The sequence below is a fragment of the Poecile atricapillus genome, chromosome Z (genome assembly GCF_030490865.1).
Source record: "Poecile atricapillus isolate bPoeAtr1 chromosome Z, bPoeAtr1.hap1, whole genome shotgun sequence".
In the NCBI taxonomy this organism is placed as follows: domain Eukaryota; kingdom Metazoa; phylum Chordata; class Aves; order Passeriformes; family Paridae; genus Poecile; species Poecile atricapillus.
In genome coordinates, this window is record NC_081289.1 from 833,937 (window position 1) to 853,332 (window position 19,396).

The 19,396-nt window shown below is 49.8% G+C and overlaps 1 protein-coding gene across 20 annotated transcripts in view; it reads right to left on the reverse strand.

The window, feature by feature from the left end:
• SHANK3 (SH3 and multiple ankyrin repeat domains 3) overlaps window positions 1-19,396 on the reverse strand; it is a 145,182-nt gene that overhangs the window by 46,359 nt on the left and 79,427 nt on the right. For all 20 annotated transcript variants that reach the window (XM_058828152.1, XM_058828149.1, XM_058828144.1 and 17 more), the window contains 2 exons: window positions 12,673-12,808; window positions 5,100-5,180 (listed from right to left, as the gene is read on the reverse strand). In XM_058828152.1, the coding sequence (XP_058684135.1) occupies window positions 5,100-5,180; window positions 12,673-12,808 (217 nt within the window). The remainder of the gene's footprint in view (window positions 1-5,099; window positions 5,181-12,672; window positions 12,809-19,396) is intronic.

The following is a 19,396-nucleotide window of genomic DNA, read 5'->3' on the forward strand; positions in this document are numbered from 1 at the left end:
ATCCTGCTGAGGCTCCAGGGTGCCACGGCCACATTCCCACATGGAAAATCCCAAATTCCCACGGGAGCCGGGAATTTCCCGGGAATTGGGATCCCTCCGGGGATGAAGCGCCAGCGGATCCGGGAAAAGGGAAGGGATGGAGAGGGATGGGATCCTGCCCCTCCCGGAGGCCAGGAGGGCTGGGAAAAACAAGGAATTCCGGCGGCGGGAAGCGGGGAATGGTGGGAGCGGGGAGGATTTCAGGGAATCTGGGAATGTGGGAGTGGCAGAGGGATGGGGGGGATGGAGAAATCCTGGAGTGATCCTGGAATTCCAGAGCTCTCCCGGGGCTCTCTTGGAGCTCTCCTGGATCTATCCTGGAGATCTCCTGGGGTTTTCTTGGAATTCTGGAGTTCTCCTGGAATACTGGAGCTCTCCTGGAGTTCCAAAGCTCTCCCAGAGCTCTCATGGATCTATCCTGGAGATCTCCTGGGGTTTTCTTGGAATTCCAGAGTTCTCCTGGAATTCTGGAGCTCTCCTGGAGTTCCAAAGCTCTCTTGGGACTCTCTTGGAGCTCTCCTGGAGTTCTCTTGGAATTCTGGAGCTCTCCTGGAATTCCAAAGCTCTCCCGGGACTCTCTTGGAGCTCTCCCGGAGCTCTCCTGGAGTTCTCTTGGAATTGTGGAGCTCTCCTGGAATTCCAGAGCTCTCCCGGGACTCTTTTGGAGCTCTCCCAGAGCTCTTCTGGAGTTCTCTTGGAATTCTGGAGCTCTCCTGGAATTCCAAAGCTCTCCCGGGACTCTTTTGGAGCTCTCCCAGAGCTCTTCTGGAGTTCTCTTGGAATTCTGGAGCTCTCCTGGAATTCCAGAGCTCTCCCAGGGCTCTCCTGGCAGGGTTTGGGATCTGCCCAGAGATGGGAAATAAAAACCTGGGAATGCCGGGTGTGGGAAAGGAGGGAGAGAAGAGAGGTGAGGAGCAGGGAAAGGAGCTGGGAATGGAAATGGGAATGGAGCTGGAATAGGGAATGGAACAGGAATAGGGAATGGAGCTGGGAATGGAGCAGGAATGGAGCTGGGAATGGAGCAGGAGCAGGGAATGGAGTGAGGAAAGTGAGGAGAGGAGCAGGGAGAGGAGCAGGAGGAGCTGGAGCAGGGAATGGAGAAGGATCAGGGAGAGGATCAGGGAATGGAGCAGGGAAAGGAGATGGGAATGGAACAGGAGCAGGGAGAGGAGTAGGGAATGGAGCAGGAACAGGGAATGGAGCTGGGAAAGGAGCTGGGAATGGAGCTGGGAATGGAGCAGGAGCAGGGAATGGATCAGGGAATGGAGTGAGGAAGGTGAGGAGAGGAGCAGGAGGAGCCGGAGCAGGGAAAGGAGATGGGAATAGGGAGAGGAACAGGGAATGGATCAGGGAAAGGAGCTGGGAATGGAGCAGGAGCAGGGAGAAAAGCAGGAATAGGGAAAGGAGCAGGGAAAGGGAAAGGATCAGGGAATGGAGCAGGAGCAGGGAATGGAGCAGGAATAGGGAATGGAGCAGGGAAATGAGCTGGGAATGGAGAGGAGCAGGGAGAGGAGCAGGAGGAGCCGGAGCAGGGAATGGAGCAGGGAATGGAGATGGGAATACAGAGAGGAACAGGGAACGAAACAGGAATAAGGAATGGAGTAGGGAATGGAGCAGGAACAGGGAATGGAGCAGGAATAGGGAATGGAGCAGGGAAAGGAGCGGGATCAGGGAAAGGAGCAGGGAATGGAGCAGGGAAAGGGAATGGAGCTGGGAATGGAGATGGGAATGGAGCTGGAATAGGGAATGGAGAAGGATCAGGGAATGGAGCAGGGAAAGGATCAGGGAATGGAGCAGGGAAAGGGAAAGGAGCAGGGAATGGAGTGAGGAAGGTGAGGAGAGGAGCAGGAGGAGCCGGAGCAGGGAAAAGAGCTGGGAAGAGAGAGAGGAACAGGGAATGGATCAGGGAATGGAGCTGGGAATGGAGCAGGAGCAGGGAGAAGAGCGGGGAAAGGGAAAAGATCAGGGAATGGAGCAGGAGCAGGGAATGGAGCAGGGAATGGAGCAGAAATAGGGAATGGATCAGGGAATGGAGCTGGGAATGGATCAGAAATAGGGAATGGATCAGGGAATGGAGCTGGGAATGGATCAGAAATAGGGAATGGATCAGGGAATGGAGCTGGGAATGGAGCAGGAGCAGGGAGAAGAGCGGGGAAAGGGAAAAGATCAGGGAATGGAGCAGGAGCAGGGAATGGAGCAGGGAATGGATCAGAAATAGGGAATGGATCAGGGAATGGAGCTGGGAATGGAGCAGGAGCAGGGAGAGGAGTAGGGAATGGAGCAGGAACAGGGAATGGAACAGGGAAAGGAGCCGGGAAAGCAGCAGGGAAAGCAGCGGGATCAGGGAAAGGAGCAGGGAAAGGAGATGGGAATGGAACAGGAATAGGGAATGGAACAGGAACAGGGAAGGGATCAGGGAAAGGAGCAGGGAAAGGAGTGAGGAAAGTGAGGAGAGGAGCAGGGAATGGAGCAGGGAATGGATGGGAACAGGGAATGCATCAAGGAAAGGGAAAGGATCAGGGAATGGAGCAGGAACAGGGAATGGAATAGGAATAGGGAATGGATCAGGGAATGGAGACGGGAATGGAGCAGGAGCAGGGAGAGGAATAGGGAATGGAGCAGGAATTGAGAATGGACCTGGGAATGGATCAGGGAATGGATCAGGGAATGGAACAAGAAGAGGGAATGGAGCTGGGAATGGAGTGAGGAAAGTGAGGAGAGGAGCAGGAGGAGCCGGAGCAGGGAATGGGAAAGGAGCTGGGAATGGAGATGGGAATGGAGCAGGAAAAAGGAAAGGAGACGGGAAAGCAGCAGGGAAAGCAGCGGGATCAGGGAAAGGAGCAGGGAATGGAGCAGGGAATGGATGGGAACAGGGAATGCATCAAGGAAAGGGAAAGGATCAGGGAATGGAGCAGGAACAGGGAATGGAGTTGGGAAAGGGAAAGGATCAGGAAATGGAGCAGGAACAGGGAATGGAACAGGAATAGGGAATGGAGCAGGGAATGGAGCAGGGAATGGAGTGAGGAAGGTGAGGAGAGGAGCGGGGAGAGGAGCAGGAGGAGCCGGAGCAGGGAATGGAGCTGGGAATAGGGAATGGAGCAGGAATGGAGTGAGGAATGTGAGGAGAGGAGCAGGAAGAGCCGGAGCAGGGAAAGGAGCTGGGAATGGAGATGGGAATGGAGCAGGAGCAGGGAATGGAGCAGGAATAGGGAAAGGAACAGGGAAAGGAGCAGGGAATGGAGCAGCATCAGGGAATGGAGCAGGGAAAGGAGCAGGGAAAGGAGGTGGCAAAGCAGTGGGAAAAGGGAAAGGAGCAGGAATAGGGAATGGAGCAAGGAATGGAGCAGGATCAGGGAATTGATCAGGGAATGGAGCAGGGAATGGAGCAGGAATAGGGAATGGATCAGGGAATGGAGCAGGGAATGGAACAGGGAATGGAGATGGGAATGGAGAAGGAAAAGGGAAAGGAGCAGGAACAGGAATGGAGCAGGGAATGGATCAAAGAACGGGTCAGGGATCAGGGAATGGATCAGGAAATGGATCAGGGAATGGATCAGGAAATGGATCAGGGATCAGGGAATGGATCAGGGATCAGGGAATGGATCAGGGATCAGGGAAAGGATCAGGGAAAGGATCAGGGAATGGATCAGGGAACGGATGAGGATGCCCAAGGCCAGGCCACATCAACCCCTCCACACCCACCGGAGCCTCCCAACATCCTTCCCACGCCCACCTCCACCGGGATGCGCCCCTGGAGCACTGGATATCCCTCTGGAACCCCTCTGGAATCCCTCTGGAATCCCTCTGGAACTCCTCTGGAACCCCTCTGGAACCCCTCTGGAATCCCTCTGGAACGCCTCTGGAACCCTTTTGGAACGCCTCTGGAACCCCTCTGGAACCCTTCTGGAATCCATCTGGAATCCCTCTTGAATCCCTCTGGAATTGCTCTGGAACTCCTCTGGAACCCCTCTGGAATCCCTCTGGAATCCCTCTGGAATAGCTCTGGAACCCCTCTGGAACCCCTCTGGAATTTCTCTGGATTCCTCTCTGGAATTTCTCTGGAACCCTTCTGGAACTCCTCTGGAATTTCTCTGGAACTCCTCTGGAATAGCTCTGGAATTTCTCTGGATTCCCCTCTGGAACCCCTCTGGAACCCCTCTGGAATCCTTCTTGGACCCCTCTGGAACCCCTCTGGAATTTCTCTGGAATCCCTCTGGAACCCCTCTGAAATTCCTCTGGAACCCCTCTGGAATCTCTCTGGAACCCCTCTGGAATTTCTCTGGAACCCCTCTGGAACAGCTCTGGAATAGCTCTGGAACCCCTCTGGAACTCCTCTGGAATAGCTCTGGAACCCCTCTGGAATCCTTCTGGAACTCCTCTGGAATCTCTCTGGAACAGCTCTGGAATTTCTCTGGATTCCCCTCTGGAACTCCTCTGGAACTCCTCTGGAATAGCTCTGGAACCCCACTGGAATCTCTCTGGAATAGCTCTGGAACCCCTCTGGAACAGCTCTGGAACCCCTCTGGAATCCTTCAGGAACCCCTCTGGATATTCCTCTGGAATCCCTCTGGAATCCCTCTGAAACTCCTCTGGAACCCTTCTGGAATCTCTCTGGAACCCCTCTGGAATTTCTCTGGAATCCCTCTGGAACCCCTCTGAAATTCCTCTGGAACCCCTCTGGAATCTCTCTGGAACCCCTCTGGAATTTCTCTGGAATCCCTCTGGAACAGCTCTGGAATAGCTCTGGAACCCCTCTGGAACTCCTCTGGAATCTCTCTGGAACCCCTCTGGAACCTCTCTGGAATTTCTCTGGAAACTCCTCTGGAATCCCTCTGGAATCCTTCTGGAACCCCTCTGGATAACGCCGGGAATTCTTCTCCCGCTCCCCGCGCCTCCCACACCCACCACCACCACAGGCCCACGACGCACACGCAAACAGCCGGAAAACCGCCGGAAAACCCCCGGAAAACCACCGGAAAACCGCCGGAAAACCGCCGGGAAACCGCCGGGAAAACCACTTCCACCAACCCCCCGGAATTCCTGGGGAATCCCGGCCTTACCCAGCTCCTCCAGCTCGGCCGTCATGGATTTGGAGCGCAGCGTGAGGGTCGTGCTGGGGGCTCTCTTGGGCGGCGGCGGAGCTGCAAGGAACAGAGAGGGCATCTTGCACCGCTTCTCCCGGAATTTCCGCGGAGTGGCCAAGTGCAGGTGCCACTTCTTCTCCACCGCCTGGATCTCCTCGTATTCCCGGGATGAGGAGTCGCACTGCTGCAGGATCTTATTGAGGCTGCGCGTGGAGGCGAACTTCTTCATGATTCCCGCCGGGAATGTGGGAGCCCTTTGGGAATGACGCCTTTTGGGAATGTTGGCGGATTTAGCGGCGCCGAGTCCGAGTCATGGCCTCTCTCCCTCTCTCTCTCTCTTTCTCTCCTCTCTCCCTCCCCACCACGCTCCGGGAATTCGGGAATGTTTCCGGCTCTTCTTCCCGCCTCGGTGGCCCACCCCACCTTCCTCCTCCTCCTCTTCCTCCTCCTCCTCCTCCTCCCGCTGCTGCTGCCGCCTGTGGATCCCGACCCTACGGAGCTGCCCAAGCCCGCCTGGCCCGGGATGATCCCAAAATCTCCCGATCCCGCATTCCCTGGATCTCACCCCCCACCCCCCACCCCCCCACCCCCCCCACCCCCCAAAAAAAAAAAAACTCCGGAGCGGCGAGGATGAGTGGAAAAAGCTCTTCCTCCTCCTCCTCCTCCTCCTCCTCCTCCTCCTCCTCCTCCTCCTCGCTGCTCCTCGCTGCCAATGCTGGAATAACGCTCCGGGATTGCCATGGCAACGGCAGCTCCAAGGATCCCTGTGCCTGCGGCAGGGATCCAGCGGGGCGGATTCAGCCCCGGCCGGGCCCACCCAGGCGGGGGGGACGCGGGATGAGCCCCCCATCCCCAACCCCCCAACCCCCCCCCCCCCCCACCACCGGATCCCCTCGGATCCCTTTGGAAAAGCGGCCGCGTGGATCCGGAGGATGAGGATGAGGATGAGGATGAGGGAAGCACCGGGGGGCAGCGGCTCACCCCGGGCTGGAAGCGGCCCCGCCGGGGCTCCCCGGCGCTGATTCCCGGCTCAATTCCCGAGGGTTATTCCCGGCGCAATTCCCGAGGGTTATTCCCGGCTGAATTCCCGGCTGAATTCCCGAGGCTGCCGGCCGCTGGCGCGGCTCGTGCCTTGGAGCCGTGACGGGATAATCGGAGCTCCTCGTGCCAGCAGCGCTCCCTCCTTCCCTCCCTCCCTCCCTCCCTCCTTCCCTTCCCTCCCTTCCCTCTTTTCCTTCCCTCCCTCCTTCCCTTCCCTCTTTCCCTTCCCTCCTTCCCTCCCCCGAGCCCCGCGTGCTGCGCTGGGAGCGGCCCCGATCCCGGCCCCCTTCAGAATTCCCTGCTCCCAGCCCCCGATTCCATCCCCGATTCCATCCCTGATTTCATTCCCTGCTCCCAGCCCCCGATTCCATCCTTGAATCCATCCCTGAATCCATCCCTGATTTCATTCCCTGCTCCCAGCCCTCGATTCCATCCCCGAATCCATCCCCGAATCCATCCCTGATTTCATTCCCTGCTCCCAGCCCCCGATTCCATCCCTGAATCCATCCCTGAATCCATCCCTGATTCCAGTCCCTGCTCCCAGCCCCTGATTCCATCCCTGAATCCATCCCTGATTCCAGTCCCTGCTCCCAGCCCCTGATTCCATCCCTGAATCCATCCTTGATTTCATTCCCTGATTTCATTCCCTGCTCCCAGCCCCCGATTCCATCCCTGAATCCATCCCTGAATCCATCCCTGATTTCATTCCCTGCTCCCAGCCCCTGATTCCATTCCTGATTCCATTTCCCCAATTCTACCCCCTGCTCCCATCCTCCTGCTCTATCCCTGCTCCCATCCCTGCTCCCATCCCTGAATCCATCCCCGATTCCATCCCTAAATCCATTCCTGATTCTGTCCCTGATTCCATCCCTGAATCCATCCCTGATCTCATTCCCTGCTCCCAGCCCCCGATTCCATCCCTGATTCCATTCCTGATTTCATTCCCCCAATTCTACCCCCTGCTCCCATCCTCCTGCTCTATCCCTGCTCCCATCCCTGCTCCCATCCCTGAATCCATCCCCGATTCCATCCCTAAATCCATTCCTGATTCCGTCCCTGATTCCATCCCTGATTTCATTCCCTGCTCCCAGCCCCTGATTCCATCCCTGAATCAATTCCTGATTCCATCCCTGCTCCCATCCCCCCGATTCCATTCCTGCTCCAATCCCCTGATCCCATTCCCCTACTTTTATCCCTGTTCCCATCTCCTGTTCCCATTCCTGTTTCCATCCATTCCCTGCTCCCATCCCTGCTCCCATCCCTGAATCCATCCCTGCTTCCATCCCTGCTCCCATCCCTGCTCCCATCCCTGCTCCCATTCCCCATTTCCATTCCTGTTCCCATCCCTGTTCCCACCCACCCATTTCCATTCCCTGCTTGCGTTCCCCATTTCCATTCCTTGCTCCATTCCCTGCTCCCATCCCATTTCCATTCCCTGTTCCCATTCCCCATTTCCATTCCTTGCTCCATTCCCTGCTCCCATCCCATTTCCATTCCCTGTTCCCATTCCCCATTTCCATTCCCAGCTCCCATTCCCTGTTCCCATTCCCGTTCCCATTCCTGTTCCTATTTCTGTTACCATTCCCTGCTCCCATTCCCATTCCCATTCCGGTTCCCATTCCCATTCTCATTCCTGTGCCCATTCCCATTCCCATTCCCATTTCCTGTTCCCATTCCTGTTCCCTGTTCCCATTCCCGTTCCCATTCCCATTCTCTGCTCCCATTCCCGTTCCCATTCTTGTTCCCATTCCCATTCCTTGTTCCCATTCCGGTTCCCATTCCCATTCCCTGTTCCCATTCCTCCATCCCATCCCGCTCCTGCTTCCCAAACTCCCATCCCAGGAATTCCATTCCCCTTTTCCCATTTTTCCTTTTCCCATCCCAGGAATTCCACCCCCTTTTCCCATTTTTCCCTTTTTCCATCCCCCTGCTCCCATTCCCTGGAATTCCAGCCCCAATCCCCCCCAAACCCCTCCTGGCTCCTTCCTGTGCTCCCAGACATTCCCATTTTTTCTCTGGAAAAATCCCTGCCCAAATTCCTGGATCTGCTCCCAAAAATTTCTGGGATGCCCCAGGACCGTCCATTCCCAGGAATTCCCACAGCAACCCCCAGGCTCCGTCCCGGAATTCCCGGCATTCCTTTGGGATCATCCTGCCCCTTCCCCAACATTCCCAGCTGGAGCCGGAGCCTGGAGCAGCTGATGGGAATTCCAGGAATTCCGGATCACAGGAATCAAAAGTGATTCCCAAAACCCATCCCAGGATTCCTCAGATCCCTCCCAGAATTCCCAGCCCATCCCCCTCTTCCCACAGCCAGGAGCTCCCAAAATTCTTCTTCCTCGTTTGCCGCAATTCCAGGAATTCCAGACCTTGGGAATTCCCACAAAACTTCACAACTCCAGGAATTCCAGACCTTGGGAATTGAAGCCATTCCCAAAAACCACCACAACTCCAGGAATTCTAGACCATGGGAATTCAACTGATTCCCAAAAAACATCCCAGCTCCAGGAATTCCAGACTTTGGGAATTCCCAAAAAGCTCCACAATTCCAGGCATTCCAGATCTTGGGAATCAAAACAATTCCCAAAAAACACCACAGCTTCAGGAATTCCAGACCTTGGGAATTTCCACAAAATTCCAGGAATTCCAGACCTTGGGAATTCCCAAAAAGCTCTGCAATTCCAGGAATTCCAGACCTTGGGAATTGAAGCCATTCCCAAAAAGCTCCACAATTCCAGAAATTCTAGATCATGGGAATTTAGGTGATTCCCCCAAAAACATCCCAACTCCAGGAATTCCAGACCTTGGGAATTCCCAAAAAGCTCCACAATTCCAGGAATTCCAGATCTTGGGAATCAAAGCCATTCCCAAAAAACACCACAGCTCCAGGAATTCCAGACCTTGGGAATTCCCAAAAAGCTCCACAATTCCATAAATTCCAGACTTTGGGAATCGAAGCCATTCCCAAGAAGCTCCACAATTCCAGGAATTCCAAACCTTGGGAATTCCCACAAAACATCCCAACTCCAGGAATTCCAGACCTTGGGAGTTGCCACAAAACACTGTAACTCTGGGAATTCCAGATCTTGGGAATTCCCAAAAAACAACACAACTCCAGGAATTCCAGACCTTGGGAATTCCCGAAAAGCTCCACAATTCCATAAATTCCAGACCTTGGGATTTGAAGCCATTCCCAAAACCCATCACAATTCCATAAATTCCAGATCTTGGGAATCAAAGCCCTTCCCAAAAAACATCCCAATTCCAGGAATTCCAGACCTTGGGATTTGAAGCCATTCCCAAAAAAACATCCCAATTCCACAGATGTGGTTGGAATCTTCCTGAACTTCCCTGCCCACCACATTCCCAAAAAACTGAGCATCCCAAAAAACGACACATCCCCAAAACTGGGAACATCCCAAAAATTTTTGCATCCCCAAACTGGAGCATCCCAAAAATCAGAACATCCCAAAAATCGGCATATCCCAAAAATCAATGCATCCCAAAAACGAAAACATCCCAAAAAATGTGAAAATCCCAAAAACCACCACATCCCAAAACCCGGCAAATCCCAAAAAATCAATGCATCCCAAAAAGTGGCAAATCCCAAAAATTGGCTCATCCTAAAAATCAATGCATCCCAAAAATGGAAACATCCCAAAAATCAGAACATCCCAAAAATCAACGCATCCCAAAAAATGGGAAAATCCCAAAAATCAGAATATCCCAAAAACCGGCAAATCCCAAAAATAGAAACATTCCAAGAATGGAAAAATCCCCAAAACTGGCACATCCCAAAAATCAGTGCATCCCAAAAATCAACGCATCCCAAAAACTGGCACATCCCAAAAACCAGGAAATCCCAAAAATCAACGCATCCCAAAAATCATCAGATCCCAAAAATCATCACATCCCAAAACCTGGCACATCCCAAAAACCATCACATCCCGAAGATCAACGCATCCCAAAACGTGGCAAATCCCAAAAACTGAAAAATCCCAAAAACCGGCACATCCCAAAAAATGGGCACATCCCAAAAATCAGAATATCCCAAAACCCATCACATCCCAAAAACCATCAGATCCCAAAATTCATCGCATCCCAAAAACCAGCAAATTCCAAAAATCAACGCATCCCAAAAATCATCAGATCCCAAAACCAGAAACATCCCAAAAGCCATCACATCCCAAAACCAGCAAATCCCAAAAATCAACGCATCCCAAAAATCAGAATATCCCAAAAATCATCAGATCCCAAAAATCATCACATCCCAAAAACCAGCACATCCCAAAGATCAACGCATCCCAAAAATGGGAAAATCCCAAAAATCAGCACATCCCAAAAACCAGCAAATCCCAAAAATCGACACATCCCAAAACCCATCACATCCCAAAAATCAATGCATCCCAAAAATCAGTGAATCCCAAAAATCAGAACATCCCAAAAACTGACACATCCCAAAAATCAACGCATCCAAAAAATCAATGCATCCCAAAAATCATCGCATCCCAAAAATGAGAATATCCCAAAAATCAACACATCCCAAAAATCAGAATATCCCAAAAATCAACACATCCCAAAATCCAGAAAATCGCAAAACCAGAAACATTCCAAGAATGGAAAGATCCCAAAAACTGGCACATCCCAAAAATCAGTGCATCCCAAAAATCATCAGATCCCAAAATTCATCGCATCCCAAAAACCGGCACATCCCAGAAACCATCACATCCCAAACCCCAGAATATCCCAAAAACCGACACATCCCAAAAAAGCAGAAAATCCCCAAAATGGGCACATCCCAAAAATCAGAAAATCCCAAAAACCACCACATCCCAAAAATCAACTCATCCCAAAAATCAACGCATCCCAAAAATCAGAATATCCCAAAAACCGTCACATCCCAAAAAACCAGAAAATCCCCAAAATGGGCACATCCCAAAAATTAGAAAATCCCAAAAATCAACGCATCCCAAAAATGGGAAAATCCCAAAAATCCGCACATCCCAAAACCTGGCACATCCTAAAACTTGGCACATCCCAAAAATCATCACATCCCAAAACCCAGCAAATCCCAAAACCAGAAACATTGCAAGAATGGAAAGATCCCAAAAACTGACACATCCCGAAAATCAGCGCATCCCAAAAACAGAAACATCCCAAAAAACCATCACATCTCAAAAATCAGAATATCCCAAATATCAGCACATCCCAAAAAATGACACATCCCAAAAACCCGCAAATCCCAAAAATGGAAACATTCCAAGAATGGAAAAATCCCAAAAATCAGAATATCCCAAAAACCGACACATCCCAAAAACTGGCAAATCCCAAAAACCAGCAAATCCCAAAAATCATCACATCCCAAAAATCAGTGCATCCCAAAGATCAACACATCCCAAAAATCAGAATATCCCAAAAATCAGCGCATCCCAAAACCCAGAAAATCCCAAAAACAGAAACATTCCAGGAATGGAAAGATCCCAAAAACCGGCACATCCCGAAAACCATCGCATCCCAAAAACAGAAACATCCCAAAAATCAACACATCCCAAAAATCAACACATCCCAAAAATCATCAGATCCCAAAAATCATCACATCCCAAAAATCAGAATATCCCAAAAACCATCACATCCCAAAGATCAACACATCCCAAAACGCGGCAAATCCCAAAAACTGGCACATCCCAAAAATCAATGCATCCCAAAAATCATCGCATCCCAAAAATCAGTGCATCCCAAAAATCAGAATATCCCAAAAACCATCACATCCCAAAAATCAACACATCCCAAAAATCATCAGATCCCAAAACCCGGCAAATCCCAAAAATAGAAACATCCCAAAAACCAGCAAATCCCAAAGATCAACACATCCCAAAAATCAACGCATCCCAAAAATGGGAAAATCCCAAAAATACGCACATCCCAAAAACCGGCAAATCCCCAAACCAGAAACATTCCAAGAATGGAAAAATCCCCAAAACCGACACATCCCAAAAATCAGTGCATCCCAAAAATCAACGCATCCCAAAAATCAGAATATCCCAAAAATCATCACATCCCAAAAACCAGCAAATCCCAAAAATCATCAGATCCCAAAAATCAACACATCCCAAAAATCATCAGATCCCAAAACCTGTCAAATTCCAAAAATCAGCAAATCCCAAAAACCATCGCATCCCAAAACCTGGCACATCCCAAAGATCAACACATCCCAAAAATCAGCACATCCCAAAACCCATCACATCCCAAAAATCAATGCATCCCAAAAATCATCAGATCCCAAAAATCATCAGATCCCAAAATTCATCGCATCCCAAAAACCATCACATCCCAAAAAACCATCACATCCCAAAAAAGCAGAAAATCCCCAAAACCGCAGCGTCCTCCCCCAGGGAATTTTCCTCTCCCGCCTCCCCGAAACCCCCGGAATCCCCGGAATCCCCGGAATTCCCGGAACCCCCGGAATCCCCGGAATCCCCGGAATTCCCGGAATTCCCGTCATTCCTACCCTTTTTTCGGGATCCTTCCTCGGCCTCGGGCTTGCGGCTGACGGAGACGACTTTCATCAGGAGGCGATTCCCGCCCTGCCGGATCAGCGCCACCACCTGCTTGTGCCCCACCTTCACCACGTTCACCCCGTTCACCTGGATCCCGGAAAAAAACCGGGATCAGAATTCCCGACGGGAATCGGGAAGGGAGGGGAAGAGGGGAGGGGTTTTTGGGGTTTTTTGGGGGTTTTTTGGGGTTTTTTGGGGTTTTTTTGGGGGGGTTTTGGGGGGGTTTTGGGGGTGGTTGGGAAGGGGAATGTGGGGAGATGGAAATGGGAATGTTCTGGAAAAATGGGGATGTCCAAAAATGGGAATGTTCTGGAAAAATAGGAATGTCCAAAAATGGGAATGTTCTGGAAAAATGGGGATGTCCTAAAATGGGAATGTCCCAAAAATCCATGCATCCCGAAAAAAGGGAATATCCCAAAAATTGAAACATGGCAAAAATGGGAATATCCTAAAAATGGGAATGTCCAAAATGGGAATGTTCTAAAAATGGGAATGTCCAGAAAAATGGGAATGTCTGGAAAAATGGGAATGTCCTAAAAATGGGAATGTCCCAAAAAATGGGAATGTCCAGAAAATGGGAATGACCAAAATGGGAATTTTCAAAAAATGGGAATGTCCAAAATGGGAATATCCCAAAAATCCATGCATCCCAAAAAAAGGGAATATCCCAAAAATTGCAACATCCCAAAAATGGGAATATCCTAAAAATGGGAATGTCCAAAATGGGAATAACCAAAAAATGGGAATGTCCAAAAATGGGAATGATCAAAAATGGGAATATCCCAAAAATCGATGCATCCCAAAAAAGGGAATATCCCAAAAATTGCAACATCCCAAAAATGGGAATGTCCTAAAAATGGGAATGTCCAAAAATGGGAATAACCAAAATATGGGAATAACCAAAAAATGGGAATGTCCAAAATGGGAATGTCCAGAAAAATAGGAATGTCAAAAAAATGGGGATGTCCTAAAATGGGAATGTCCCAAAAATCCATGCATCCCAAAAAAAGGGAATATCCCAAAAATTGCAACATCCCAAAAATGGGAATATCCTAAAAATGGGAATGTCCCAAATGGGAATGTTCAAAAATGGGAATATCCTAAAAATGGGAATGATCAAAAATGGGAATGTTCAAAAAATGGGAATGTCCTAAAAATGGGAATGTCCAAAAATGGGAATAACCAAAATATGGGAATAACCAAAAAATGGGAATGTCCAAAATGGGAATGTCCAGAAAAATGGGAATGTCCAGAAAAATGGGGATGTCCTAAAATGGGAATGTCCCAAAAATCCATGCATCCCGAAAAAAGGGAATATCCCAAAAATTGAAACATGGCAAAAATGGGAATATCCTAAAAATGGGAATGATCAAAAATGGGAATGTCCGAAAATGGGAATGTCAAAAAATGGGAATGTCAAAAAATGGGAATTATCAAAAAATAGGAATGTCCAAAAAATGGGAATGTCCAAAAAAAATGGAATGTCCAAAAAATGGGAATGTCCAAAATGGGAATGTCCCAAAAATGGGAATGTCAAAAAATGGGAATTTTCAAAAAATGGGAATGTCCAGAAAATGGGAATGTCCTAAAATGGGAATGTCCAAAAATGGGAATGACCAAAAAATAGGAATGTCCAGAAAATGGGAATGACCAAAATGGGAATGTCCAAAAATGGGAATTTTCAAAAAATGGGAATGTCCTAAAAATGGGAATGTCCCAAAAAATGGGAATATTCTAAAAATGGGAATATCCTAAAAATGGGAATGTAAAAAAAATGGGAGTGTTCTGGAAAAATGGGAATGTCCAAAAATGGGAATGTCCAAAAAATGGGAATGTTCTAAAAATGGGAATGTCCGAAAAAAATGGGAATGTTCTGGAAAATGGGAATGTCCTAAAATGGGAATGTCCTAAAATGGGAATGTCCAAAAATGGGAATTTTCAAAAAATGGGAATATCCCAAAGAAGAGAATGTCCCCAAAATGGGAATGTCCTAAAATGGGAATGTCCAGAAAAATGGGAATGTCCAAAAATGGGAATAACCAAAATATGGGAATAACCAAAAAATGGGAATGTCCAAAATGGGAATGTTCAAAAAATGGGAATATCCGGAAAAATGGGAATATCCTAAAAATGGGAATGTTCTGGAAAAATGGGAATGTTCTGGAAAAATGGGAATGTCCAGAAAAATGGGAATGTCCCAAAAATGGGAATGTCAAAAAATGGGAATGTCCGAAAAATGGGAATGTCCTAAAAATGGGAATGTCCCAAAAAAGAGAATCTCCCAAAAATGGGAATGTTCTGGAAAAATGGGAATGTCCCAAAAACTGGGAATGTCCCAAAAATCAGCGCATCCCAAAAAAAGGGAATATCCCAAAAAATGGGAATATCCCAAAAAAATGACACATCCCAAAAAATGGGAACATCCCAAAAATCTGCACATCCCAAAAATCTACGGATCCCGAAAATCAGTGGATCCCAAAAATGGGAACATCCAAAATTGGGAATATCCCAAAAATCTGCGCATCCTGAAAATGGGAACATCCCAAAAATTGGGAATATCCCAAAAATCAGCACATCCCAAGAAATGGGAACATCCCAAAGAATGGGAAAATCCCAAAAAATGGGAACATCCCAAAAATCCTGGCTGCATCCCAAACCGGAAATGATCGGAATCGGAATCACCGGAAAGTTTCAGAATTCCGGGATTTCTGCTCTTCCCTCCACGATTCCCGAAATTCCCGGAGTTTTTTCCCAGCGCTCCGCGTTTATCCTGAGCCCATCCCGGAAACTCCGGATTCCCGGGAATGCCCTCGGGGATGAGGGGACGGAATTCCCGGAAAATCTTGGAATTTTTGGGGTGAGGAAGGAATTCCATGCGGGAACTCTGGAATTTTGTCCTTCCAGGATGGACCAAAAAAATCCGGGAGAAATCCCAGGAATTCCTGGGAAATTTTCCTTTGCCCCAGGGAATTCCCGAGGTTCCGTTCCTGGGAATCCCCGAGGTCGGGAGCATTCCCAGCATTCCCAGATCCATGGATTTGGAATCCCTCGGGAACGGCGATTCCCAGTTCCCGGCTCAGCCCATCCCGACCCTTCCCAACTTTTTCCATGGATTTTTTTTTTTTTCCCAGGGTTTTTCCCAAATTTCCCATTCTCGGCTCTGCTCGAGGCCGTTCCCTCTCATCCCGTCCCTTTTCCCTGGGATCGGATCCCGATTCCCACCCGGATCCAGCCAGGGAATCCTTGGGAATCCTTGGGAATCCTTGGGAATTCCTAATCCCGTTCCTTTCCACCCCAATCCCGCGGTTTTTTTAAGGAATTCCGACGCTCCCAACAAACCCTTGGGATTCTCTTCCTGGCAATTCCTCGGGATTTCAACCCCGGAATTCCCAATCCATCCCTGCCTCGATTTCCCTCATTCCGCTCCGGAAAACTGGGAGAGCCCAACCCTCATCCCGAGCCTCCGGAATTCCGGGACCGAGCGGCATTCCCGGAGTTCCCCGAGCCCGGAAATTCAGGAACGAGGATTTTCAGGAATCTTCCCATTCCCAGATTTTTCCCGGAAAATTCCGGATTTGGAGCAGAACATTCCATCTTTTTTTTTTTTCTTTTTCCCCGGAATATCCCAAATTTTGAGCATTTCCATAAAAAATCCCGGAGCTGGATCGGCCTCTTCCCTGTTTTTTTATTTCCTTTCCCCTCCCGGCTCCCGAATTCCCAAAATTCCCAAATCCCGACCTTCGATATTTCCTCGGATCCTTTTTTTTTTTCCTTCCCGACTTTTCCAGCGGGAAGAGGATCCGGGAATGTTTCGCTTCCCCCTCATTCCCGCAATTCCAGAGGGGGAATTTTTTGCTCCCCACCCCCCATCCCGGATTTTTGGGCTCCGTTTCCTTAAAAAAAAAACCCTGGAATTTTGTTCCTTGGGATCATCCTGAGCAGGATCGTTCCTCATTCCCAAAGAAAATCATGGAATTGTTGAGGCTGGATTCCCAAATTCCCAAATTTTTTGATCATTCCCGAGGATTTGGGCTCCACTTCCAAAACTTCCCGAGCTTTCCCATGGAGCAACATTCCCGAATATCCCCTGAGAATTCTGGGATCCATCATTCCCGGTTTTTCCCTTAAAAAAATCCCGGATGACGACAAAATCCGACCCCAAACATTCCCGGATTTCCAGCCACGTCTGGATCCCAAATCCCGGGAATTCCCACTTCGAGGAATCCTCCTGGAATTCTCCAAGTTCTCCCTTTCCGAGGCTCCTCACGGCAAAAATTCCAGGATTTCAGAACCTCCCGGGATGGCGGAGGAGACGAAAGGCTGGAAATCCGGGATTTTCCTCCGGAATTCCGGCGGGATTTTCCCAATCCCAGCCCCGGAGAGGTCGGATTTTATCCCAAACCGAGGAATTCCCGAACCCGGCACCGGGAATTTCCTCCTGGAATGTGAACCTCGGGAATCGCCGGGGTTGGAAAAGCCCTCGGAGAACAAATCCCGGAATTCCCGGCTCCGCCAGGGCCCCCCTGGATCCAGATCCTCCAAATCCTTTGGGATTCGAGTCCTTCCGGGAGGAATTTTCCCGATTTCCGGCCGATTTCTGGCGGATCCAGAGGCTGATCCCGGTTTTCCGGGAGGAATTCCGCCTGGAGCTTTCCCTGAGGGAATTCTGGGATGGAATTGGAGCCGAGGGAAGCTCGGGAGAGCCCCGGGAGCCACGAGATTCCCAACGGGATCCTCCGGATCCGCACCTGGAGAATTCCAGATCCTCTGGATCCGCACCTGGGAAATTCCAGATCCTCTGGATCCACACCTGGAGAATTCCAGATCCTCTGGATCCACACCTGGAGAATTCCAGATCCTCTGGAGCTACATCTGGAAAATTCCTGGATCCTCCTGATCCCAACCTGGAAAACTCCTGGAAAACTCCTGGAAAACTCCTGGAAGTTTCATGGCCTGGGGGACTCTGGATCCCTCTGGATCCACACCTGGGAAACGCCAGGAAATCTCCTGGAAAACTCCTGGAAAACTCCAGGAAAATTCCTGGAAGCTCCAACACCTGGAGAATTCCAGATCCTCTGGATCCACACCTGGGAAAATCCTGGAAATCTCCTGGAAAACTCCAGGAAAACTCCAGGAAAACTCCTGGAAACTCCTGATCCAAACCTGGAGAATTCCAGATCCTCTGGATCCACACCTGGAAAACTCCTGGAAGCTCCTGATCCAAACCTGGAGGACTTTGGATCCTCCTGATCCCAACCCAGAAAACTCTGGGAAAACTCCTGGAAAACTCCAGGAAAACTCCTGGAAGCTCCAACACCTGGATAATTCCAGATCCTCTAGATCCACATCTGGGAAGCTCCTGGAAATCTCCTGGAAAACTCCAGGAAAACTCCTGGAAAATTCCTGGAATGTCCAACATAAGGAGAATTCCAGATCCTCCTGATCCCAACCCAGAAAACTCCTGGAAGCTCCTGATCCCAACTTGGGAAACTCCTGGAAGTTTCATGACCTGGGGGACTCTGGATCCCTCTGGATCCACAGCTGGAAAACTCCAGGAAAACTCCGGGAAAACTCCTGGAAAACTCCAGAAAAACTCCTGGAAGCTCCAACACCAGGAGAATTCCAGATCCTCTGGATCCACACCTGGAAAACTCCAGGAAAACTCCAGGAAAACTCCTGGAAAACTCCTGGAAACTCCTGATCCAAACCTGGAGAATTCCAGATCCTCTGGATCTACACCTGGGAAACTCCTGGAAATCTCCTGGAAGCTCCTGATCCAAACCTGGAGGATTCTGGATCCTCCTGATCCCAACCTGGAAAACTCTGGGAAAACTCCTGGAAAACTCCTGGAAGCTCCAACACCCAAAGAATTCTGAATCCTCTGGATCCACACCTGGGAAACTCCTGGAAATCTCCTGGAAAACTCCTGGAAAACTCCTGGAAAACCCCTGGAAAACTCCAGGAAAACTCCTGGAAAATTCCTGGAAGCTCCAACATGAGGAGAATTCCAGATCATCCTGATCCACACCTGGGAAACTCCTGGAAGTTTCATGGCCTGGAGGACTCTGGATCCCTCTGGATCCACAGCTGGAAAATTCCTGGAAAATTCCTGGAAGCTCCAACATGAGAATTCCAGATCCTCTGGATCCACACCTGGGAAACTCCTGGAAATCCCCTGGAAAACTCCTGGAAAGCTCCTGGGAAACTCCTGGAAAACTCCTGGAAAACTCTTGGAAGCTCCTGGATCCAAACCTGGAGGACTCCAGATCCTCCTGATCCCAACCTGGAAAACTCCTGGAAGCTCCAGCACCAGGAGAATTCTGGATCCTCTGGATCCACACCTGGGAAACTCCCGGAAATCTCCTGGAAATCTCCTGGAAAACTCCTGGAAAACTCCTGGAAGCTCCAACATGAGGAGAATTCCGGATCCTCTGGATCCACACCTGGAAAACTCCTGGATCCTCCTGATCCCAACCTGGAAAACTCCGGGAAAACTCCTGGAAAACTCCTGGAAGCTCCAAAATGAGGAGAATTCCAGATCCTCTGGATCCACACCTGGAAAATTCTGGATCCTCCTGATCCCAACCTGGGAAACTCCTGGAAGTTCCGGATCCACCCCTGGAGGACTCCGGGATCCCTCTGGATCCACCCCTGGAGGACTCTGGAAGTTCCATC